Consider the following 25,638-nt stretch of genomic DNA (forward strand, 5'->3'; position numbering starts at 1 on the left):
TCAAATCTCACCGGCTCAGGGTTGACTCAGCCTTCCATCCTTCCGAGGTGGGTAAAATGAGGAACCGGATTGTTGTTGGGGGCGATATGCTGACTCTCTGTAAACCGCTTAGAGAGGGCTGAAAGCCCTATGAAGCGGTATATAAGTCTAACTGCTATTGCTATTCAGGTGAGTGAGGACATGAGAGAAATAACTGTCTCTTTGTCTAGTTGTTTTGCATTCCAATGCCCCATCTAGCTGCGTCCCAAGGGGAGGAGTTGAAACAGTTTCTGTCCAGGATATGAGGAGTCTGTAGCAGTGGTGGGTTGCTAATTTTTTTACCACCAGTTTGGGTGCGCTTCTGCACATGCGTGACGCTTCTGCACATGCACGGAAGTGTCTGGGTGGGTAGGCGGAGCCTTCCACCGCCCCTACTACCGGTTTGTCCAATCTGGGCTGAACCGGGAGCAACCCACCTCTGGTCTGTAGTTATTTTCTCAGCTGTCCTTCTGACCTGTGCAATATACAGGCCTTCCATATAAGGCAGACTGATTGCAATTATCCCCCACTCCCCTGCAGTAATCCTAACAGTCAAACACACACCCTCTTAGCTTTCCATTACTACAAAAAGGGTAGTGTTTAGCTCATTCTGATAACACCGAGGAAACCAAAGTTAACCTTTAGTTGGGCATGCTGAATAACGATAACCCGTATTTCAGAAAACTTTAGTTTTGGAACTCTGGGTGTCTGACTAATTATTGTGGCACAATGATAGTCTTGTTCTTTGTTTCATTTCTCCCCTCCCCTGCTAGACTTGTACGATTATCTTGTGAAAATAAGAACCAAATGTTGTCTCTGGAAACGACACCCAGGATCAGAATGGAGGGTTTCCCACCCACTTCTTGAGGAAACAGACTTCTTTTAAATTGCTTCAGAATGGAGCAATCCTTGATCTCCTCAACTAATCTTTGAAGGGATGTGGGAGGCATATACAACTTACGACTTTGACTATAAAGTCCTTTCCCCATGCTTGGTCAAAGGAAGATAAGGGACCGCATATGGACTATGTTGGAATTTAGGCATTTGTAAGAAAACGTTCTCCCTCTTTGTGTTTTTTATTACATTTTGCTCCTTTTGGCCCATAAAAGGCCTGGGAGATGAGCTATCGTTTCTTTCATCAGCCCCACATTCCATCAGGAAACATTTTTCCAACATCGAGGACCAAAGATGACGCAACCTCTGTAACTAGTTGAAAACAAAAGTTCCTCCGCGTATAACTTCCAATAAAATTGGAAACATAGCTGAGACGTTTGAATGAAAAAAATAAAATTTGAAGGACCACCTTTCCCCAGGTATACCTACCCATCCCATCGGATCTGGCAGGAATTTTATGGGTTCCATCTACTTAGGAAAATCATCTGACGGGACCCAGGAAGAGACCTTTTTCTATTGTGGTGTCTGCCCTTTTTCCCCAAAACTTAGATTGGGTCCTACCCAGAGGTGGTATTCAGCTAGTTCAGGTGAACCGGTAGTGGTGACCTGCAGGTGTTCTGGCCCCTCTCCCCCCTTGGGCACAATCCTGTCCTATATCGCTGTTTTTAATGTCGAAGGCATGTGTGGATGGTGCGCGTGAGCTAATTGCCTTGCTTTGTGATGCCGCACGCTCACAATGGCTGTTTGGTGATGCGTGCATGCTCACATTTCCGGTGCTGGGCGAACCGGTAGTAACAGTAAGTGAACCCCACCTCTGGTCATTACCCCACCTCTGGACATTATCCTGTCCTCCTTCCAGACATCAAATTTGAGCCAATCCACCAAACCCTGCACTGACCTGGCCTTGTCTGCTTATCAACTGAGCCACTGCTTGCATTCATGTCAAAGAGCTTCCTTGGAGACCATCAATAGCTCTTTCTCACCAGGATCCACATCAGTGGTGGGACATCAGTGGTGGGTTGCAGGCGGTACGCCCCGGTACAGGCGTGCCGGAGGCTGCCCGGAGCACCGGGTACCATTCCGAGCAGCTAGAGCATTGCAGAGGCTTGGGGAGGGGTTGATGGCAGGTATGATGCATGCACGCGCTGCATGCGTCCATGTGGGCAACACCGGGCCCGTTCCAACCGGAACCCACCACTGATCCACATGTAGCTGCTGCTGTCCTCCCAAGTGGTTCAATGCCAGCTCAGAAGAGGTACCCATGGGGATTGATGAAAGAAACCAATGTTGAGGTGGTGAAATGCATGTAGAAATAGGGCAGATTTTGATTGCACGCATTTAATTTCTTCCCCCAGTTTACTATTTGCTACGCCTGTTCCATGCTCTTCATAATGTTGCCAGGTATGAAAAGAAATAGCACAATATAGGCATACAGGTAGCCCTTGACTTATAACCACAATGGAGCCCAAATAAGGACCAGTAGCCAAGCATCAGAATTGTGATCACATGATCATGGGAATTGATGCAAAGGTCATAATGGTGAAAAACGGTCATACGTCATTTTTTTCAGGGCCATTGTAACTTTGAACAGCCACTAAAAGAACAGTTGTAAATCGAGGACCGCCTGCCATATTTGTCAGAGTTGGTTGCAAAAATCAAATCCAGAAAGCACACACAGCTAACTGATTCAGCAGGATTCATTAACTTCTTTATATATATAATAACACATGAATAAATACAATACCAATGGCAGATTCTTCCAACATGGTAGAAAGGAGAGATTGAGATTTCAGATCAGATCAGCAGACAAATCCAGACTAGATTAGTTTCTGTTTCCTTTTGCACAGCACCAAGAGCTGCAGTTAAATCACGCCCAGACTCCAGACTTAAGTTTCTGTTTTTCAAACAAGCCCCTTTGGCTGACCTGTTACCATGTCTCTGCTGGTTCATGACTATTCTGACACTATTAAGTGTTTCTACTACCATTAATAAAATTCATTGCATGATATACTGCGCAAGATGCTTTTTTTTTTAACAGAACTTTTTTATTTTTTTTTCTTTAAAAAAAACACAAATATGTCATCATTTGTCAATCATTAAAACATTGAAGTACAATTTTTTTTTGTGTGTACCCCTCCCTCCCTCCACCCCCCCACCCCCCCTCCTCCTTCCCCCCCCCCCCGACTTCCCAGAACCCGTACACGGTATAGAATTTTAACTAACACAGTCTAAAATCTATTGAGAAAAAAGAAATAAAGAAATTAATGACATTCTAGATTGACCTTAGCTTCTTCTTACTGAACTAACTTTAAACAATTTAAATCATTCCTGATCTTAAGCATAGGCTAACTGGAATTTCTTAGTCCCGTATTTATTTTGTATATAGTCAATCCATTTTTTCCAGTCTCGTTTATATCTCTCATTTGAATGATCTTTGAGATATGCCGATATATTAGCCATTTCAGCTAAGTTTGTTACTTTCAATGTCCATTCTTGAATTGTAGGCAAGTCTTCCTTCTTCCAATATTGCGCCACCAACAGTCTTGCTGCAGTTATCAGGTGAAGAGTCAAGTTGGTCTCTACCACTGTAAAATCAGTACATATACCTAGTAAAAATAGCTGAGGACTAAACTTTATCCTTCTTTTAAAAACATTTTGCATGACCCACCATATTTTTATCCAAAATGCTTTAACCTTTTGGCAGGTCCACCATATATGATAATATGTAGCATCGAGAGAACCACATCTCCAACATTTAGGCTGTACATTCGGATACATAGAAGCCAACTTTTAGGATCTAAATGCCATCTATAGAACATCTTGTAAAAATTTTCTCTCAGATTTTGAGCTTGTGTAAATTTCACATTTCTTACCCAGATTCTTTCCCATGTATCCAACATTATTGGTTCCTCAATATTTTGAGCCCATTTTATCATACAATCTTTAACTAATTCTGTTTCCGAATCCATCTGTATTAATACATTATATATCCTCTTTATATGCATTAAGCTTTGATCTCTTATTTGTTTAAACAAGTTATCCTCAACTTGAATAAAACCAATTTTTTGATCTATTTTCCACCTAGCCTGTAATTGCCCATACTGGAACCATGTTTGAACTACCTTCTCCTCTTTTAATACCTCTAAAGATTTTAATTGTAATACCCCCCTTTCCGAGGTAAGAAGCTGTCTGTAGGTAATTCTGTCCTGTTTTTGTGCTGTATTCATATTTTCAATTGCGTGTCTAGGAATTGCCCACATGGGTATCTTGTCATTTAATTTATATTGATATTTCTTCCAGACCCGCAATAAAGCATTTCTTAAAATATGACTTTTAAAGTTCTTATCCAATTTTTTGTTGAATAACAGGTAAGCATGCCAACCAAATACCAGATCGTGTCCCTCAATGTTCAATATTCTATCATTGGTTAAGTGAATCCAGTCACTAATTACAGATAATACCACTGCATCATAATATATTTTTAAATTAGGTAGTTTCAATCCTCCTCTCTCACGTACATCTTGCATTATTTTCATCTTTACCCTCGGCTTCTTTCCTGCCCACACAAATTTGTTGATACCCTTCTGCCATTCTAAAAGGTTCGCATCTTTTTTAAGTATAGGTAACATTTGGAAGAGAAATAAAAATTTTGGTAAAATGTTCATTTTCACTGCCGCTATCCTACCCAGCAAAGATAAGTGTAGTTTCTCCCATTTTTTCATCTCTGTCTGTATGCTATGCCAAAGTGGTTCATAATTATGCTTATATAATTTCCCATTTGAAGTTAAAATGTTAACTCCAAGATATTTAACTTTTTTAACTACCTCACATCCTAGCATCACTCCTAATTCTTCCTTTTGTTTAATATTCATATTTATAGCTAATATTTTGGTTTTTCCTAAGTTTATTTTAAAGCCCGACACTTGACCATATTGATTAATCATATTCATTAAAACCATACTAGATTCCTGCGGTTGTTCCAATATTATGACCAAATCATCCGCAAAAGCGCGGACTCTATATTCTTGCTGCCTAATCTTGATCCCTTTTAAACCATCCAAGCCCCGTATTTTATTCAACAATACTTCCAAAGTTATAATAAACAATAATGGGGACAAAGGACAGCCCTGTCTTGTACCTTTTCCAATTTGAAAAGAGTCTGTTAGACTTCCATTGACTATAATTTGTGCTGTTTGCTGTTGGTATATTGCTTTGATTGACTGTAGAAAATTATCTCCAATCTGCATTTTTTGCAGTATCTTCAACAGAAATTGCCAGTTAACTCGATCAAAGGCCTTCTCAGCATCCAAAAATATAAACGCAGCAGGGATCTGGTTGTTCTTTCCCAAATATTCTAATGCATTAATAATTAATCTAACATTACTTTTCATCTGTCTCCCTTGTATAAAACCTGTTTGATCCGTATGTATCAATTGTTGAGTGACCAACATTAACCTATTTGCTAATATTTTAGTAAAAATTTTATAATCTACATTCAGTAATGAAATAGGTCTATAATTTTTGGGTTGAGTAGTATCTTGTTCTTCTTTGGGTATCAAAGATATAAACGCTGTCTTCCAAGATGGAGGGACTTTACCTTCCGTTTGAATCATATTAAATAATTCTCTAAGAGGTTCTACCATTTCTAACTGTAAGTTTTTATAGTAAACCGCTGTCAAGCCATCTGTACCTGGTGCTTTCCCTAACTTTAATTGCTTAATTACCTGCAGGATTTCCCCCGAGGTTATTGGTTGATTCAATTTTTGCCTGTGTTCTTCTCTAACTGAAGGTATTTTCTCTTTGTCTAAATATTTGTCTATGTCTAAACCATTAATTTTATCCCCTTTATACAGTTCTGTAAAAAATTCCCAGAAAGCCTTTTGAATCTCTTCCTGTTGAAACACCTCCTTCCCTCTGTAAAACAGTTTAGATATATTTCGAGTTTTCCTTTTTTTCCTAATCTGATAAGCTAACCATCTGCCAGGTTTGTTTGCATTACAAAAAGTATTGTGTTTTGCATATAATAGATTAGTAGCCACCTGGTCAGAGATCAACATGTCAAATTGAGATTTTAATATGTTAATAGCTTCCTTAACCTTTGTATCGTCTGGGTTCCTTGTTAACTCCAGCTCTTTTCTCTTAATTTCCTCTTCCAGTTCTGTTCGTTTTAACCCTTGCTTATTTCTATGTGTTTTATTTATATTCATCAAAACTCCTCTCATATACGCTTTGCTTGCGTCCCATACAAATTCCATAGATGTACCCTTATTCATATTCAAAACAAAATATTCAGATAGTAATTTTTTACAATCATTAATATACTTTTCATATCTAAATAAGTTTTCATTCAATCTCCAAGACCTTCTTGCCTGCACTACCCTTCCCAACTCCATCCAAACTGGATTATGGTCAGAAAGGACCCTAACTGCAATCTTTGTTTTCTTGACCCTAGAAAGCAAATCGTTAGTGGTTAGGATAAAATCAATCCTTGAAAGGGATTGATGCCTGTCCGAGAAGAAAGTAAAGTCATATTCCTCTGCATTTCTTTCTCGCCAAATATCTCTCAATTCAAAATCATCCATAATGTCAAAGAAAGATTTGGGTAACTTTGCTCGCATCTTGGTATTTAGGCGGGAAATCTTCTTATCTCTCTTAGTGTCTATCACTCCATTCCAGTCACCCAATAGTATACAGGAACTATAGTCCCACTGTACTAATTTAGCATGAAGATTTCTATAGAATCTATCTTGCTGTTGATTGGGAGCATAAATTCCCAAAAGTAATGTCTTTTTCCCTTCTAAGATTAAGTCTAAAGCAATATATCTTCCGAAGGGATCTGCTTCTATTAATTCAGCTTTCATATCTTTTCTTAAGTATACAACTATACCATTCTTCTTTTCCATAGCAGAAGCTGCAAAATGTTGACCAAGTTTTGAGTTGATCAAATATTTTTGATCAGTTGACTTGATATGAGTTTCTTGCAAACAAATTACATCGTTCTTAAACTGTTTGAGATAATGAAATATTTTCTTCCTCTTCTGTGGAGAGTTCAGTCCATTGACATTCCATGTTAAGATCTTAGTTGTCATTTTTGGTTGGTTGAAGCATTTTTAGAGCTTCCTGCACGGCCTGTTTAACCTTAGGTCTAGCTCCTCCCATTGCTTCCAGATTTGTTGTTGTAGATCCTTGATCGATGGCCGATGATTGTTGATGCTGTTGCTTTTTAACTTGTTTCTCCATACGTCTAGTAGTCATGTGGCTAGGTCTTGGTTCCATAGCACCTTGCACTTCTAGAGAAGAAAGATGCTCCATCTTGTCTGATGGTTGTGTAGTTTGCTGTCTATCCTGTCTTTCTTGTGGTCTTTCTCTGGGTCCAGATGGTGCAGGGTGTCCGGCCTTCAATATATTATAATAAAAATCTCGGGCTTTCCATACAGAGTTGAGGCGGTACCTTTGCTTATCAAATGTAAATATGATGCCAAATGGTGCATCCCATCTATACTGTATCTGACGATTTCTGAGTTCTTCGACCAAAAAAGCGTAGTCTCTCCTGGCTCTTAGCATTGGAGGTGGTATCTCTTTCAAAACAACCAGGTCTTGACCGCCAATTTGAAGCTTAGTGTTGTAAGATGCTTGCAGTACCATATTTCTAAACTCTCTTGTAGTAAAATATATAACGATGTCTCGAGGAAGCTGCTTCTGCTTTGCCAGCCAGGAGTTGACGCGGTAAGCTTTGTCAATTTGCCAGCCTTGATTGGTCCCTGGTCTTCCCATCAGGCGGTCAAAAGCTTCCGATAGGATCTGTTTCAGGTTCTCCTGTTTCTCCTCACGCAGCCCCCTTACTCTTAATGCGAACTCCATTTGTCGGTACTGTATCATAATAATTTCTTTTTCAGCATTTTCCACTTTTTGTTCCACCACCTCTGTTTTCAATGTCAAGTTAGCATTGACATCATTAAGAGCCTCTAGAGTATCTTCCACTCCAGAAATATGTTCTGTTAATACAGTTACAAGACTCAGCATGTCGTCTCTAATTTTATCAACCTTAGCCTCAAATTTCTCATACAGCTCCTGTTTGAGTCCTTTTATTTCACTTTTAATTTCACTTTTAATTTCTTCTTTCATTTCTTTTATTTCCTCTTTTCTCTCCTCTCTATTATCTCTAAATTTATCTTCCATTTTAATTGTCTGTGCATTAAGAGCCTCGCTTAGATTACTCAGAAAAAATTCTTTCGTTAACACATCCCCAGCAGGGGGCGTAGGAAGCGGAGGCTGCAGCTTTGTGCCAGGCACTGAGGATGTGCCCCTGGAAGTAGAGGGTGACGACTTCAAGTTAATATTTGGTTTTGAGGCCATTTCAAAATTTATCTGCCTGCAGTTAATAAAACTCTATTGCCTAAATATGGAGCTTTAAAAAAGGAGGCTTTTATTTTGAAGTTTAAGGCTTGGCAAAACTTTCAGTGAGTAAACATTGTAACAAGACCATTCAGCAGATTCATCACCATTTAACTTCCAAATAAGCAAGGTTAATAAGGGAGTAAAATTCTTCTATTGTGAAACCAAAACAAATGATAAGCAATCTCTCTTGTTTTGAATTCTTTTGAGGATTTGCATTGTCTAGCAAAAAGTGTTCGTTATTACCGGAGAAACCAGGCTGCTCGGCGCCATTTTAGAAGCCTCTGAGTAAATAATTTTTCGGAGGAGAAAAAGAAAAGAAGCTAAAATGTTGATAAGCAATTAATGTCCACAGTGAACGGATCCAGCTTGTGATAAGAATAAATCAAACAAAACTTTGATCAGAGTGGGAGAGACCTACTTTGTCCTGCACAAGGCAGTTTGAAGTTCCCAGCACGGACAGCCGTTCTGCCTTGGGCTAGCCCCCCTTTCCTTGCAAGCACAAAAGCTGCAAAAATCGAAGAGCATTTGCCAGCAAAACAGTTTCTTCTTTCCTTCTTGCCTGAAGGATAAGAAAACCTGATAAGACGTCAGATGGAAGATCCTCTAAACAGGTACGTAGCCAGGAATTCGGAGGCAGCTGATTTTTTGCTGCTTCCACCAGTAGGCTCCTCCCAGGAAGTCAAGTCCCGCAAGATGCTTTTTAAAGGCTCCATGTATTTATCAGCTACTTCCTAAGCTACCTAAAATGCAAAAGGTTATAATACTAAAGCACATGAAAATGTAGCTAAGGACTTTCCATTAACTTATCCTCCTGGCTGAAAGTTTATTTTTATTTTTGCTTTCTGGACTTGTCCAACCTTACCTTATAGTGGGATTGAGACAGCAGTTACACCCTGGAAAAGAGCTGTTTATATAGATGTGCCCTCAATATAAAGGCATATTTGTTTTTTCTTTTTGGATTAAAAACAAGCAGTCAGACATATGTTATTTTTGTTGGCATCACAAACGTGGCTTGAAATACATAAACTTCTAACATCTCATGGTCTGACCAAGAGCCACGATCTTTGGCTTCGTTCCGGCAGGTCCTCCACAGCAAGGAAGCCCATTTTCATGAAGTCTCATCTTCAGCCTTCCCTACCATTCATTACTCCCCCAGGAAGGCCCCAGGACTGAAGGAACTGACTGAAGAACATACACACCTGAGGCCACACAGGTACAGTCTTTGAGTCAGGTGAACAAAGGACGCAAGATCCCAGGTCAAACAACATATCACAAATTAGGAAGAGACGAACAAAGGAACAGATGCTTGAAAGAAAGAAGCATGTTCAATCCGAAGCACCAGAAGCCAAGACAAGAAACAATGGATGAAAACTAATCAAGGAGAGAAGTAATCTGGAATTAAGGAGAAACTTTCTAACAGTGAGGACAATTAGCCAATGGAACAACTTGCCTCCAGAAGTTGTAGGTGCTTCATCACTGGAGATTTTTAAGGAGACACTGGACAGTCACTTGTCTATAATGGTGTAGGGTCTCCTACTTGAGCAAGGGATGGACTAGAAGGTCCCTTCCAGCTCTATTCTGATTGATTGGTGAAGCTTATATCCAGGGCATCAGAGATGGACAAAAAAAACCCCATGATCAGATTTCCTACCTGTAACTCTGTCTTCTGTGGTTGGATTACCTGGATCCTTGGACAGGAAATGGACCATCTCTGGATCTTCCTGAAATTGCAATTTTGCCACTTGAACTCTTTGGATAAGGTCTTTTGTTTGTTTTCCACACAGAAAGCTTTGTGTTTCAGTGTGTCTTGTGTTACATTGGTGAAAGATTTACAACTGCAATAAATATCTTGAGTTTCTTATCAGTAGTTGGCTAGGGGTGTAACTAGCAGCCCAGAGAACCGATGTATCTGTCTTGGAACTTTTGCAAACTATCAAAACTTTTTCTTCCTGCCTTTTCTCTTTTGTGTTCCTATTATTAATCTTTAACAGGATTTATGGCTTAGAGTCACAGGAAGAAGATGTTTACAGAAGAATAGTGATAGAAGTCCAACAGCTCTTTATAGAAATAGAATAAAGTAGACTAGAATGAAAAGTAAAGGTAATACATAGATATGGAGGTTCAATGCCCTTAACTAGGGTAAGGAGACTTTTAACAGCACCCGCAATTGAGCAAAACTTGGCTCCATTCCTGGAAATGTCAGTGGAGAAGTTAGCAAATTAAAAGCAAATAATCTTGAGTTTTGGAGCAGCCTGAATAGTAAATACACCGTGGGGTGAGGAGATCTGTGTGCCAAGCACAATAGAAGGGGCAATGAAATAAAACATAAGTTTGCTGATTGGATTGCTGAGCTGAATCAGATGTCTAAACGTTCTGCATTAAAGCCATTTAAAAAAAAAAAAGTTTCTTGCAATATATAAGAGACAAGGAAAAAAGTCACCGGTCCACTAATGGGAGAAGATGGCAAGGGACCAGTAGCAGGGAAAAAGCAGAACTGCTTAATTAATTCTTTGCATCTGTCTTCATGCAAAAGGGGAAAAAAATAGCCCAACTACTAAAAGCCACACTGTAGGAGACAGAATAGGAATGCAAGTCACAACAGGCAAGAAATTGGAAGAGAAACACCTATTCACGCTAAATGAGTTCAAATTGCCAGGACCATCCCAGAGTGGTTCCAATCTGCAAAAAGGGGGATGGGGAAGTGGATCCAGGAAATTAAGAGACCAATTAGCCTGCCTGACATCAATACCTGGGAAGATCCTGGAATCAGAGATTAACAGAGTTGGAAGGGACCTAGTAGGTCATCTAGTCCAGCCCTCCACCCAAGCAGGAGACCCTATACCATTTCTGACAGATGGCAGTCCAGTTTCTTCTTGAAAGCTTCCAATGAGGAAAACCCTTACATGAAAATGAAATAACTGCCTGGAGTTTAGCTATATTCTTCATGACTGTATACTCATCAGCCAAGGCAGGTTTAGATGCTGCAGTCTGGATAACAAGCATTCAATACTGAAGTAGTAAAATAAGATAGAAATGGAGAAATTACTACTTGCACATTTTTGCCCTCTTTAAGGCCTATTAATCCTCAGGCAGGGACCTTTATGAGCATGGAATTTCCTGCCTGGGACTAATAATGTGCTTTAAGTTTTGCAGGGTAGTCAATCCTGGTTTGTGGCCAAACAGCACAAACCAGGATGGTTCCTAAAATGACAACCGACCTCTTTTATCTTACTGCTTGGGAGAAGGAATGGAAGAAGAGGGAGATGGAGGGATCTTAGCTGTGATCTTCTGCTTGAACCACGAAGGAGCGGAATCTTGTTTGAGTAAGATCAAACCAGATCTCAATGTGCTTTGGTTAGGACAAAATTGACCCACTCTCCCCCCTTATTATTTTGTTCCAGATGTTGCTCTTTCCAAAGATAAAACTAGGATACTCTCCCCTTTAATTCCCCCCCTCTCTCGGTCTGGATTATTTTTCTGGGTTTTTGTTTTGGGGTTTCCCCCCCCAGAGAAATTTGGGCACTTTGTTTCCTTTGACTGCTGTTCAGAGAATTCCCCCTTTCTGTTTGAAAGGCAACCCCTGCCTTGTTTCCAAAGCTTTCTAAGTCCAAAGGAGGGGGGGAGTGGGTGGTTTTTTGGTTAAAAGGGTGGGGAGAAGGACAACCCCTGGATTTAGCATACCACTCAGGAAAGAGCCTGCCTCCAGACGATGCTGAGCCCTCTGCAAGCGGGATAATTGAAAGGAGGGGAGGAAGGAGGCGTTGGATGAACTCTTTCTAAAATTACTTTTTGGGCGGCGGGAGTGGTGGTTTTTTTTTTGAGGGGACGGCGGTCGGGAAATCCTTTGCCAGGCTCCCTTCTCAACCGGTCCTGGGCGGCTGGGAGCCCTTTGAAACCAGTGACTGCAACCCCAAATTAGTAGGAGGAGGAGGAGGCGCCGGCAGCGCGAGAGAGCAGAGCAGAGCAGCTTTCCGCGGGGGACTTTTTCTGGTTTTTCCACGGCTTCTCTTCGCCTCCCCCACCAGCCCAAGGCATGGACCCTACGCGCCGGCCGTCCTGGTCCCCGTTGCTTTTCACCCTCCTGCTTCTGCTGCCCTCCGGCCGGGGACAAGGTAAAGAGTAAAGGGCGCTGCGCCAAAATCGCGGGGTTATGGAGAGGGAGGGCTGCGCAGAAGCCGGGTCTCTGGATGCGGAGAGAGCTGCCCGGGGAAGGCGCGTGGAAATCTCGGGCCGGGGCGTGTGCGTGGGACCCTTCAGGCAGCATCCTCGCCCTCCCCCCCTCCCGGCTAGGATACCGCGGGCTTGCAAACCGCCGAGCCGCCGCCGGAGGGCAGCAAAGCGAGGCGAGATAGACCCTCTTGCCGCCCTCTAGCGGACTGGCAGAGTTCTGCAGGCCCGAACCGCCTAGCCCCGAATCGGGATCCGCTGGGAAAATGGGGGGAATTGGCTTCGGTGGATGAGATCACTTCTCCATTCCTCACCCCGGACAGTTGGTTTTTTTTGTTCTAAAGTGGTGGCGGCTTGAGAAGATTCACCCGTTCAAAACCATCTGGGGAGGCAAAGCAAAGGGATCCAGTCAGGTGTGGTTTTGAATTGACATTCCTGAGATCCCTCCAACATCTGGGCTACTTTGAAAATCCTCATTTTTGTAGCCAAAAAGGGGCCTGGGAATGGGAGGGCAGCAGGTTGGGGAAGGTTCCAGAAAGTCCTTGTTTTGACTTGTGAGGGGAAGCATGGAGCCATTTCTTCCTTGTGAAAACAGGGGGTCTTTCTCTCCCCCACAGTATGGCTCACACTATTGGGATCAGAATCAAGCTTTCCCTCCCTGATGTTTCTTGATGGAGGCAGGCAAATAGTGATCAGGTGCAGTGGTGGGATTCAAATAATTTAACCACCGGTTCTCTGCCCTAATGATTTCTTCCAACAACCAGGAGATGCTGCAATGGTCTTAAGTGGTCAAAATGGTCAAAAGTCACCTTTTTTTCATTGTAACTTAGAACAGTTGCTAATGGGGACTATCTGTACATTATAGGTAACATGTTTTTTGATAAGAAGGCCTTAGTCATGGAAAGTGTTATGTGATATGTAACATGAAAATGCTGTTGCTGAACTTCAAACTTTCTTTTCTGTTTTTTTGTTACCATAAGGGAAGGAAGTGGCAATACTTGCTTAGAAGTAACTGCTGATTTTATTCTTTCAAATGTATATGGCTGTCCATCTTCACACAGATCTGGTTGAGATTTACCTGAAAATTGGAAAAATGCTAAAGCATGATGTTTGAATGTTTGTTGTTTGTTGAATGTTTATTTCATTTGTATGCTGCCCTTTTCCCCCGAAGGGGACTCAGGGCGGCTCACAACTCAAACCAGGGAAGGGGGATACAGACAAATTAACAACAACACAAAACAATACATAATTTAAAAACACGCAACAATCATACCATTCGAGATAGGGGCAACGGTTCTTTAGCCCCAGGCCTGTCGGAACAGCCAGGTTTTAAGGGCTTTGCGGAAGGCCTGGAGGGTGGTGAGGGTTCGAATCTCCACGGGGAGTTCGTTCCAGAGGGCCGGAGCAGCCACAGAGAAGGCTCTCCTCCGGGTAGTCGCCAGTCGACACTGGCCGGCGGATGGAATTCGGAGGAGGCCTAATCTGTGGGATCTAATCGGTCTAGTGGAGGTAATTGGCAGCAGGCGGTCTCTCAAGTACCCAGGTCTGAGAGAGGTATTAAGGTGCTTTTCTTCATAATAGCAGTTAGACTTAGACTTATATAATAATAATAATAGTGACCTCAGTCAGTCCTTGGTTAAGGCCACACTTGGAATACTGCATCCAGTTTTGGTTGTCACGATGTAAAAGAAGATGTTGAGACTCTAGAAAGAGTTCAAAGATGATTAGGGGACTGGAGGATAAAACATATGAAGAACGGCTGCAAGAACTGGGTAGTTTAATGAAAAGAAGGACTAGGGGAGATATGATAACAGTCTTCTGATATCTCAGGGGCTGCCACAAAGAAGAGGGAGTCACCTGAGGGCAGGACAAGAAGCAATGGGTGGAAACTAATCAAGGAGAGAAGCAACTTAGAACTAAGGAGAAATTTCCTGACAGTTAGAAGAATTCATCAGTGGAACAACTTGCCTCCAGAAGTTGTGAATGCTCCAACACTGGAAGTTTTTAATAAGAGATTGGATAACCATATGTCTGAAGTGGTGTAGGGTTTCCTGCCTAAGTAGGGGGTTGGACTAGAAGACCTCCAAGGCAGTGGTGGGAGTCAATTTTTTTACTACCGGTTCTGTGGGCATGGCTTGGTGGGCATGGCAGGAGAAGGATACTGTAAAATCTCCATTCCCTCCCCACTCCAGGGGAAGGATACTGCAAAATCCCCATTTCCTCCCAATCAACTGGGACTCGGGAGGCAGAGAATAGATGGGGACGGGGCCAGTAAGAGACCATGTTTTCCGGTTCTCCGAACTACTCAAAATTTCTGCTACTGGTTCTCCAGAACTGGTCGGAAACTGCTGAATACCACCTCTGCTCCAAGGTCCCTTCCAACTCTGTTATTCTGTTTTTCTGTATTCAGACTGGAGCCAAGAATCTGGATAGTTACGAATACTTTAGACCCTGTGTTTGAATTCTATTTAAATCATAATACCCTTTTTCTGATATTGGACCGACAGATGATACGAAGGATGTTTGTAGGACTTGGTGTCTCTCTGAAAAGTGTTTCTCAATCTTGGCAGCTTTTAAGACGTGTGGATTTCAACTCCAGGAATTCCTCTTGCACCATCACACATCTTAAAATTGCCAAGGTTGAGAAAGACTGGTTTAGAATGCTGTTGCCAGCCTCTTTTATTTTCAAATAATCTCATTTGCTAAGAATGTGTAGTACTGAGAAAAAATGCAACTCAGAAATTATAGCCAGTTGTGGCATTTTGAAAAACCAGTAGAACAAGGACATTTCTCTGGCTTCTATTCTTTATACTCATTGTAATTCATACCCCTGTAACCACACTGTGGCATATAATGTTTGAGTAGAAATATTTGAAAACCTGATGACTGCCATGATTAAGGTGTTGGGTTTTTCTTTCTTTCTTGGTCATGCCAAAGAGCAACATACTCTTGACAGCAAAAAGGCAATGTTAGACATACCGTATTTTTCGAAGTATAAGACGTACCGCAGTATAAGATGCATCAAGATTTTGAAGAGGCAAATTAAGAAAAAAAGGTTTTTTCACTCTGCAAACCTCCCAAAAAGGCCCATTTTTTGCAAAAACGGGTGTTTTTTTTCAAAAAAAAAAAAAAAAGGGCATGAATAGCCCTTTGGAGGCTTGTAGAGTGTTCCTGGGGAGGGGAGAGGGGCCAAAACCGAGCAAAAAACAGTCAATTTTTTGCAAAAATGGGCCTGTTTTTTGTCCAAAAAAAGGGCATTAGGAAGCTTATAGAGTGCCCCTGGGAGCTGGGGGGGGGGCAAAATTGAGCAAAAACGGCCCATTTTTTGCTCATTTCTGCCTTCCCCAGCCCCCAGGAGCACTCTGAAAGCCTCCTTCAAGCTATGCACAGCCATTTTGGTGAAGGGGAGGGGGTTTCAGGAGGCAAAAAAGTACTGCATTCAGTGTATAAGATGCACCTAGATTTTCAGCCTCTTTTTTGAGGGAAAAAGGTGCGTCTTGTACTCTGAAAAATACGGTAGGTAAATCCAGGGGTGAAATCCTCCCGGTTTGGCTGAACCAGTAGGGACGAGTGTTGTTGATTCTGCGAACTGGCAGTTAAAAAAAAATCTTCCGAGGATTGCACGGCTCAGCAGCTGGAATAGGCAGGAAAAAAATCCTTTAAAAAGTGAAAAAAAAAGAGCTCCCGATGATCGCACAGCTCACAGCTGATCCGCGCGATCATCGGAAGCTCCCCCCCCCACTTTTTAAAGCATTTTTTCCCTGCCTATTCGCCCGAACCGGCAGCAAAAAAATGCTGTAAAAAGTGAACAAGAGTTGGCCACACCCACCCAGTCACATGACACCCCCACACCAAGCCACGCCCACAGAACCGGTGGCAAAAAAAATTACATTTCACCACTGGGTACATCTTTAATTTACGTCTAGTCCAGGTGTTGATAGAGAGGTGAACAGCCAAGTTGTATCAAGGTTGGAAGACCAACGATTTCTCTTGAGGCCTAGCCATCCTGTGGCTTTTGGTCTGCATTGGGTCACCTGTAAACTTTATAAATGTATCATCCAGTTCAGTGATGAGTCCTCTGACCCTCCATTCAGGGAGCCTTCTTCAGGTGCCATAATTCTCCCAGTTGTAAGTCCTCCTAACAACCAACTTTTCAACAGGAGACTCTCATGATTCTGCGTTGAATAAGTTATCAACATTGAGAAACACTGGTAGGGAGATGAAGTTCGAGTGGTGCGATTTGTTTATAATAAAGTTGGTGCTGGCTCCTTTTACTAGTAGAAAGTCTATCCAAGTCGCCTTTGAATTCCGTTCACTCTTATCTAATGCCAATTTAATGCTGACCATTAGTTGATCGGACTCTTGTGCATAGCCATGATCAGTTAATCATCTTAATTGGAACTAAACGTGTGGTCCCAATTCTTCAAGCCTGACATAATTCGGAAACTCAGGGCATTGGGCTCAATTCTACCACCAGATTTCTGAGAGTCCAAAGTAGCAGGAGTTCGTTTACTGTAGCTCTGCATGATTCCTGTTCTCTCCTGGTCTTTTCAGTTGCTTTTCACTTGCATGGAAAGACTCTTCGGTCACTCTGCATTGATTGCGAGTGAATTTGCCCACCAAAGGCAGTGCAAACATTTCACCAACATTACAATTTTTCTTTTTAAAGGAGGGTCTTCATGTTTTCCTATTCCAGCTGCTCTTTTTTTCCCCCCCTGTGGAAAAGGTATGGATTACATACCTTGAAGGGAGGTAATTCTTACTTTCATTTTTTTAAAAAGAAATAACTTTGTGGTAGCGGTGAGTTATACCTCTTGGTATAATTCCAAAAAAAAAAAAAAAGCTCTCTCACATTGCATAAATTTGGACGGGTGCTTGCGAAATTCATTCTTTGGCTGGCTTTCATTGCACCTGGGTGCATAGTACTACAGCCAATTTAGTAGTAGGATTAACAAACTGGAAACCTGTGATTGAGCTCCGGAAGTCAAATGGGTTGTTAGTAGCAAAAAATAAATCCAAAATCTTGGGCAATTGTGTGTGCATATATGTGCACCAGTGGTGGGTTTCAAAATTTTTTGGAACCTCTTCTGTGGGTGTGGCTTGCTTTCCGGGTCCACTGGTGGAACCTCTTTTAACCGGTTCGGTAGATTTGACAAACTGGTTCTACCGAATAGGTGCGAACTGGTAGGAACCCACCTCTGGTGTGCACTTACACATTTAATGGCAAGTTATACATTAATTACAGTAATAAATTGTATATTAAAAGGTAAAGGTTCCCCTCACATATATGTGCTAGTCGTTCCCAACTCTAGGGGGCGGTGCTCGTCTCCGTTTCAAAGCCAAAGAGCCAGCGCTGTCCAAAGTCTTCTCCGTGGTCATGTGGCCGACATGACTCAACGCTGAAGGCGCACGGAACGCTGTTACCTTCCCAGCAAAGGTGGTTCCTATTTTTCTACTTGCATTTTTTACGTGCTTTCGAACTTTTAGGTTGGCAGAAACTGGGACAAGTAACAGGAGCTCACTCCGTTATGCAGTGCTAGGGATTCGAACCGCCAAACTGCTGACCTTTCTGATCGGCATGCTCAGCGTCTTAGCCACCGAGCCACATAAATTGTATATTAGGGTTCTTGTATTTGGCTTGGGGCATCTAAAGTTAAGAAATCGGTGACCTATTGTTTTTCCAAGCTGTGAAGAAAAGAACATAGATAAACATATTGGGAAACTTTCATCAATCTTTCATTTTTCAACAGACTGCATATCAAAAAAAAGATTAGGCAGGAGAATACTATCTCCAAAATGTCCCCTCACATTTTTTTACATAAAGTATAGTTCTACTCTATGAAAAGTTACATTTGAAAATGATAACATTTATTATTCATCTTTGTTATCAGTGAAGTCATTTTGTTCTGCATCAATTCTTCATCGAGAACACAAAGCACATACCCCCTACTTCCACACACACTCAATCCCACTTTTCTTGTATAGTTATGCAGAAGTAGTAAGAAATAACCAGAGAAATCAATGACATAAGTAAAACCAGTTTATAACAATACAATTCCTAATTTTCCTGGATCTTCTTCCACGTGATGTATCCAAACACCCTTTTTACACTTTGCCTTTGTTCTTTGAACCTCTCACTTTTTCAAGATCACATTTAATTCCTTATCAGTGATGATTTTCTTGTCTTTTTTCCTCTCTCTGCTCGTTCACTCTTCCTTCATATTTTTGTTTTGCAATTTGATCCTCATTTATTCACTCTCTATGACCAAACGATCCCCAAAGTTATCGTCGACTTTTATATCTATCCCACAACTATTTAGTGCTCATTCATTCTTGAATCAATTTCTTGTTTATCCACACACCCCTTAAGTAACTTATTCCCACTGCATTGAATTTACTTTAATGACATAGTTTCCAGTTTCATATAACTTTTGGCAAACATTCCTGGCCACAGACCACATGCCGCGGCGCTTACTACCTTTGTCCCAACATTTCCACTGCTTAAAATTATTTCTATTTTTAGGAAATATTTTCAAAAACTACACAATTCCTTCTACTATACTCTCTTCTAAAACTATTGCCACTGTTGTTTTTCGTTGGTTATGTGTAGTTTGCAATTGTTCACTCCATTTTTTCTGTCAAAAGAACTAGTTTTCAGGTCTATACTACTAGTTGTATCATATAATCTATTGAACTATTGGAAGAAATGTCCTTCTGGGTTCAGTTCCAAGTGGGGGAAAAGACACTGGATTCATGGAAGTTGCTTGGAAAGAATTTATTGATGATGGACAGGACCACATGGTTTGAGGTCCTGGGGGGAAAAGGGGATCACATGCCTTGAAGATCTTGAAGAAAAAAGGGAAGAGATGCTGAGAGAGCCTGAGTTTTATACTCTCTTTTGGGCCCCGCCCTGGAGCTTCCTGTTTCTGTGTAAGAAATGTGTTCTGATTGGTGGTCAGGCTCCCAGGGGGCGGGGGTCTTCGTGACTCGTCAAAAGCGCGAACGTCATAAGCGCGCCAACAACACCGCGGCGCTAAAACCGCAATTTCAAAAGCGCACCGACAACAGCGCGCCGACAGAAGCGCGATTTCATTTAAGGTAAGATTTACATTTAGGTTTAGGGTTAGGTTGAGGGTTAGGTTGAGGGTTAGGTTGAGGGTTAGGTTGAGGGTTACGTTACAGCGCGCTTCTGTCGGCGCGCTTCTGTCGGCGCGCTTTTGTCGGCGCGCTTTAGGGCTAATTAGTTGCTCATTCGTCGCGCGGTTTTGTCACCGCGCTTTAGACACCGCGGTTTAGTCAGGCGCGCTTTTGTTGTGCGCGCATTTGTGGTGGAACCGGGGGTCTTAGCTAACTGTAGCCTGTCTATCTCCCAGGCATCATTGAGCTGTTGCTGGGTGATTATGTAATGAAAGTGCTTTGGGATTCCTATTGTGGCTCTGCCTGAACGAGGTATATCTTTGTTATATAGAGTAGTCTCGCTCAGGCCTTAATAGTGCATTGACAAAGGTGGGTGGGGGGCTGAGTTTCTTTCTCCCTTTTAGAAGGAAATATTCTGCCCTTTTAATATTTCCTAAAATATTTCATTTTCTAGGAGAAGGGTGGGTGCTAACTTCCTACAGAGCATTCACTGCAAATCGATTAAAATACAAAATGTCATTAACCTCAATCATTAGCAGTAAGAAAAGGGGTGAAAGATTTTAACCATTTCTGAAATGGTAGCGGAGCATGAGTCTAACACATCATCTTAGGGAGATCGTTCCATAGCCTGGAGATGTTCTTTTCCTTAGCTAATTGACAATCAAGCTTCTGTCAGAGATGTAGCGGGGAAAGAAGATGATTTGGCAGAGATAAACCAGATTTGTTACCAAAGTGAGAAGGGAAAAACATAGATGAAGTTCAGAACAAGAAGAAGATAGCAACTCTGGCTAATCCATATGGGTACTGGGCAGTGATGTGCAGTCAGGGGAGGCAGAGGAGGCACAGCCTCACCACTGTCAATCATGAAAAGGAAAAAAAAATGTAAATGGGAAAAGGCGAGTGCTGAGGTTAGGCTAGCTAGCTGCTGCCACACTGTGAATGACTGCCTGTTTAAAACAGTGTTTCCCAACCTTGTCAACTTGAAGATGTCTGGACTTCAACTCCCAGAATTCCCCAGCCAGCGAATGCTGGCTGGGGAGTTCTGGGAGTTGAAGTCCAGACATCTTCAAGTTGACAAGGTTGAGAAACACTGGTTTAAAAAAGCCTCTAAAAAAGCGCCCTCTACTGTGAGGCAGGAGAACTGCATGCCTCATCTAGTCGGACTTTTTAGGCGCTCGAGCAGAGTTAAGCGAGGGTTAAAAGCCTAAAAAATCCTGAGGTAGTTGAGGCACGCAGTTCTCCTGCCTCATAGTAGAGGGCGCATTTTTTAGAGGCTTCAACTCTGTCATTCTGTTTAAAGCTGCAGCGTTGCGCTCACTCTTCCTCCTCTCTCCGTTTCTGACGCCCCCCCCACCCCACGCTCCCTCTTTTCCTTCAAATTTCCTTTTTTTCTTTAATAAATGCAATGCTCAGGTGTTCTCTCCTCTCCCGTGACACCCCACTGACTAAAGCACTTTCTTTCGCCCGTCTGAGCTCGCGGCAGCCCGCCTGAGCTCTGCCGCGAGCACAGGCGGGCGAAAGAAAGTCGCGAGCTCAGGCAGGCGAAAGAAAGTGCTTTAGTCAGTGGGACTGCCTCACCAGCCATAAACCTCACCGCACGTCACTGGTACTGGGGGGCAGTGGTGGGTTTCAAAAATTGTTCGAACCTACTCTGTGGGTGTAGCGTCCTTTGTGGGAGTGGCTTGCCACCCATGTGACCAGATGGGAGTGGCTTGCCACCCATGTGACCGGATATGAAGATGCCGACGGCACTTGTCAGAACCACCTTAAATTACCTCACACACAGCACTGGCATGCATAAGAATATGATGTAAACTTGTTTTTTAAAAGGCATCTTTGGTTTGCGTTAAAACAACTTCAACACACGCAATGTTCTGATTGCACCACAAACGCAGTAGTCATCCTTACCTTTCACAGAGGCACTGAGTTTTATAAATATGAGCATGATAGTGTAGAATAATCATATCCAAGGACCAGTGGTGGGTTTCAAAACATTTTGGAACCTCTTCTGTAGGTGTGGCCTCCTTTCCGGGTCCACTGGTGGAACCTTTTCTAACCGTTTCGGTAGATTTGACGAACCGGTTCAACCGAAGAGGTGCGAACTGGTAGGAACCCACCTCTGCTGTGGGGTTAATAGAGCATGATGGCTTTTCTTCTCTTAAAAAATGCGGAAAGGCTCTAGAAAAAAGTATATAAAGTCTTGGACAAGCATCTGGAATACTTTGAAGACAATAAGTATTTTACAAGATAGTTGTTTCTCTATTTTTCCCATTTTCTGTCTATGGCTTGTATCTCCTTAAAAGTACAAGGTGACATAAGACAATTTTGCCAGGAATCTCCTTCTACAAATAGAAGATGGCAATAATGATGATTTATAATAACTGGCCCAAAGTTTAGGTGTTATAGTGGCAGGAGGTAATTTTTATTTTTATTTTATTTTATTTTATCAATTTCATATATACATTCACAATTATATGATCTCATAACTGTTATTAATAATATGTATTTATAACAATTTTTCCCCACAGTTGACAATATACTTGAAAATTGCTTTTTTAACATCCCATAGATCCATCTTATCTTACAACGGTCCTACTTCTTCTTCCCTCCCTCCCTCTTTCCTTCCCTCGTTTCTTCTCTCCTACTCCCCTTCCTTCCCTCCTTCCTTCCCTCCCTCCTTCCCCTTCCCTCCTTCTCTCCTTCCCTCCTTCCTTCCCTCCTTTCTTCCTTCCCTCCTTTCTTTTCTCCTTCTCTCCTTCCTTTCCCCCTTCCTTTCCTGGCAGGAGGTAATTTATCTGGAGCCATATTTAAATCTATTTCTAATCCTTCTTCGATGGGTTCAGGGCTAAATGATACAGGACTATGAAGTCATTGGCTTGCTTGAGGCGGTTGCAAAACAGAACTGCCTGCTCTTTCCCAAGTCTAGATTTTTATCGCAGTCTAGACCACAGCTCCTCGTCAGCTGATTCATTCTGACATCTGATTCGTAACAAGAACTGTCCAGAAAAAAAGTCAACATGAGATTTGTATTGAAACAGTCATAATCTTATAACCAAGCAGGAAAGATTGCACTGGCTGGATGGCTGTTTTATTCCAACCATCAAGTTGATTTAAGTTATTAGGTTATTTCTTGGATCCCTTAAACCAAGGGTGAAATACTGCCAACTGAAATTTCTCCAAACACTTCAGGGTTTCATGTTTCTTGTTAAACTTCCATACTTTAAAAAAACAAAAAAAACAACCCAATAGCTTATTATTCCTCTCTTGCCTCTTGCATATAAGTTCACCTATTGCAAATTACTTAAAGCACTTTCTGCGGGCTCGTGCTTGTCAAATGTTCTCCAAAAAGAGACACCCAAACCAGTGGTGGGTTTCAAATTTTTTTGGAACCTACTCTGTGGGTGTGGCCTCCTTTGTGGGAGTGGCTTGCTGGCCATGTGACCTGGTGGGAGTGGCTTGCCGGCCATGTGTTTTCTCTCTCTCTCTCTCTGCAGGCTCCAGGCAGGGTGGGATGGAAGAAAGGGGGAATGCCCTGCAGCGTCCTGAGGTTGGGTTGTATGGGTGAATGGCCACAGGGATGTTGCAGCCATTTAATTTTGAAACAGTGTTGTTGGTTATTTTGGGGTGTTGTAACTTTGAACATTCATTTAAGTGACCTGTTGTATATCCAAGACAACCTGTATCGTCTCTATATTTAATTTGCCCATTCTTTTTATACTTGATTCTATCATTTCCATTTATATACTTTCTTTGTATTAAGCTTTTCCATCGGTCTTTTAAAAATCATAAATATATTCCATTTGTTATGGTTTCATAGGAATTTCTATTGTGTTATTAAGGCAGTGTGTGAAACGTAATGTGAGAAATGTGGGATATTTGTCCTTTTTTACCTTTATTTTTACAGGGCGCCTGCCCCTTGCAGTGAATTATCTTTGCATCCTTTAATTTAATTCAGTGTTCCTTACCTTCTGCAACTTTAATATATGTAGATTTCAGCTCTCAAAATCCCCCCATTAGCATATTCTCTAATTGGATTCAAAACTTACCATTGTGTAGTATTGCTTTCTTGGCCACTATAATTATTGGTTTAAATATCCCCCCACTTTTTTTTTTGAAACTGAAATTAATTCCAGAGAGTCTTAGCTGTTAGCTATCTGTTTCCAAGCTTAGCAAACAGAACATCTGGATATAAATACTGTGGGGGGGGGATAAGACACCCCTAACACACTTCAGTGTGTGTGTGTCTGTGTGTGTTCCAGCATAACTGTGGAACTCCTGGGCCGCTGAAATGAAAAGGAATGAATTATACCTATAGCGTCAAATCACAGTACTTTTGACAGTGATAGTGTGCATTAGTGTGATAGTGTTAGGATACAGCCTGTTGTGCCTTAAGATGGCATCTACTGTACAGCACAGTTGCCATGGTAATGGCTTCACAGTCCTCCACAAGGGGGCTCCAACCTAATACAGAATTAGGATGAATAAATACCTGGGCATCGCCAGGTTATCAGCTAGTTATTAAATAAATCACCATGTGTAATATGCATATAGTTTGCTAATCGTAAATTAAGTAAATCTTAAATATTTGACCCTTTAAATGATGGGAGAATGATGAAAGTTCAATATGTTACTCAAGATTGTCCTTAGGATATAATTATATCTGCCTGTGATAAGGGAATCTCTCATTTAGATTGCTTTTCTTGTCCAGGGCTGAACAGATTGCAAGTTGATTTCCAGCAGAATTCTGACCTGGTTGAGAAGAAATTAGAAAAGAACATTTCAAATGTGTTTGCTTGTCTGAATCCATTTTTTGTTACAGATATAACAGATTTATGATTACGAAACTCTATATTTTACAGATAGCTTTCGATGCATGACCACAATTTGAGCTAGAATTTCTGTTGCTAAGCGAGTTGGTTGTGAAGTGACATGCCTGATTTTATGAACTTTTTTGCTATGGTTGTTAATCGAATCGCTCTAGTTGTTAAGTGTATCATGTGGTCCTTAAGTCAATTAGGCTCCCCCTGATTGACTTCGGTTGTTGGAAGCTAGTTGGGAAGGTCGCAAATGGTGATCACATGTCCTTTTGACACTGCAGTTATCATAAATGCTGATTACCAAGCACTTGAATTTTGATCATGTGACCATGGAGATCCTTCTACAGTTGAAAGTGCAAGGATTGGTTGTCAATCACTTTTTTTCCAGTGCTGTTGTAACTTTGAACAGTTGTTAAGTGAATTGTTGTAAGTCAAGGACTATCTATAACCAGAGGAAGAAAATTTACATTTTGCATGTTTTCAGGGTAGTGATTTAAGTCCTGATAGGTGATGCAATAAGGGGAATGAGTCCGCAAGGTTTTTAGCTATTATCCCTTTAAGAGCCTGTATAATAATAAGAGGCCCTGTTAGGGCGTCTCTCTCTCTCTCTCTTGCTATGTGTTCTTCCCTGCTGTAATTGCTGTTTGTTTGACCTCTTCCTATAATACATGTATGTATAGTATATATTCTTTTGTAGGATAAAACCATTATTTATTAAAAACCTCTGTTTGCTATTATTGCTCCTGGGTAGTGATTTAAGTCCTGATCAGTGATGCAATAATGGGAATGAGTCAGCAAGGTTTTTAGCTGTTATCCCTTTAAGAGCCTGTATAATAAAAAGAGGCCCTGTTAGGACGTCTCTCTCTCTCTTGCTATGTGTTCTTCCCTGCTGTAATTGCTGTTTGTTTGACCTCTTCCTATAATACATGTATGTATAGTATATATTCTTTTGTAGGATAAAACCATTATTTATTAAAAACCTCTGTTTGCTATTATTGCTCCTGGGTTGCCTCACGTAGTAAAGCTGTGCGCACTCTGACAAATGTATGTATTGTAAATGTATTTACATCCCAATGTAAAGTCTATGTCTGAATGCATATGTCATATGCATGCACATCCACCCTAAAAAATAGATAGACAAGGGTGTCTGCAGGTGTGATCAACACTGAGAGGCTTCAGTGGTGCAATCAAATGAAAGAATTATGAG

General features: G+C 41.6%; 1 protein-coding gene across 2 annotated transcripts in view; it reads left to right on the forward strand.

Annotated features, from left to right (window-relative positions):
* The first annotated feature begins 12,207 nt into the window (after positions 1-12,207).
* The window catches only part of FBLN1 (fibulin 1), a 58,540-nt gene continuing 45,109 nt past the window's right edge, over positions 12,208-25,638 (forward strand). Inside the window, exon 1 of one of the 2 annotated variants that reach the window (XM_087722228.1) lies at positions 12,208-12,422. In XM_087722228.1, coding sequence (XP_087578354.1) covers positions 12,344-12,422 — 79 coding nt within the window. In that variant the 5' untranslated portion in view covers positions 12,208-12,343. The remainder of the gene's footprint in view (positions 12,423-25,638) is intronic. The other variant, XM_087722227.1, reaches the window with a different exon arrangement.

The sequence above is a fragment of the Thamnophis sirtalis genome, unplaced genomic scaffold (genome assembly GCF_051295495.1).
Source record: "Thamnophis sirtalis isolate CommonGarterSnake01/CBP01778 unplaced genomic scaffold, rThaSir2_p1.2 scaffold_9, whole genome shotgun sequence".
In the NCBI taxonomy this organism is placed as follows: Eukaryota; Metazoa; Chordata; class Lepidosauria; order Squamata; family Natricidae; genus Thamnophis; species Thamnophis sirtalis.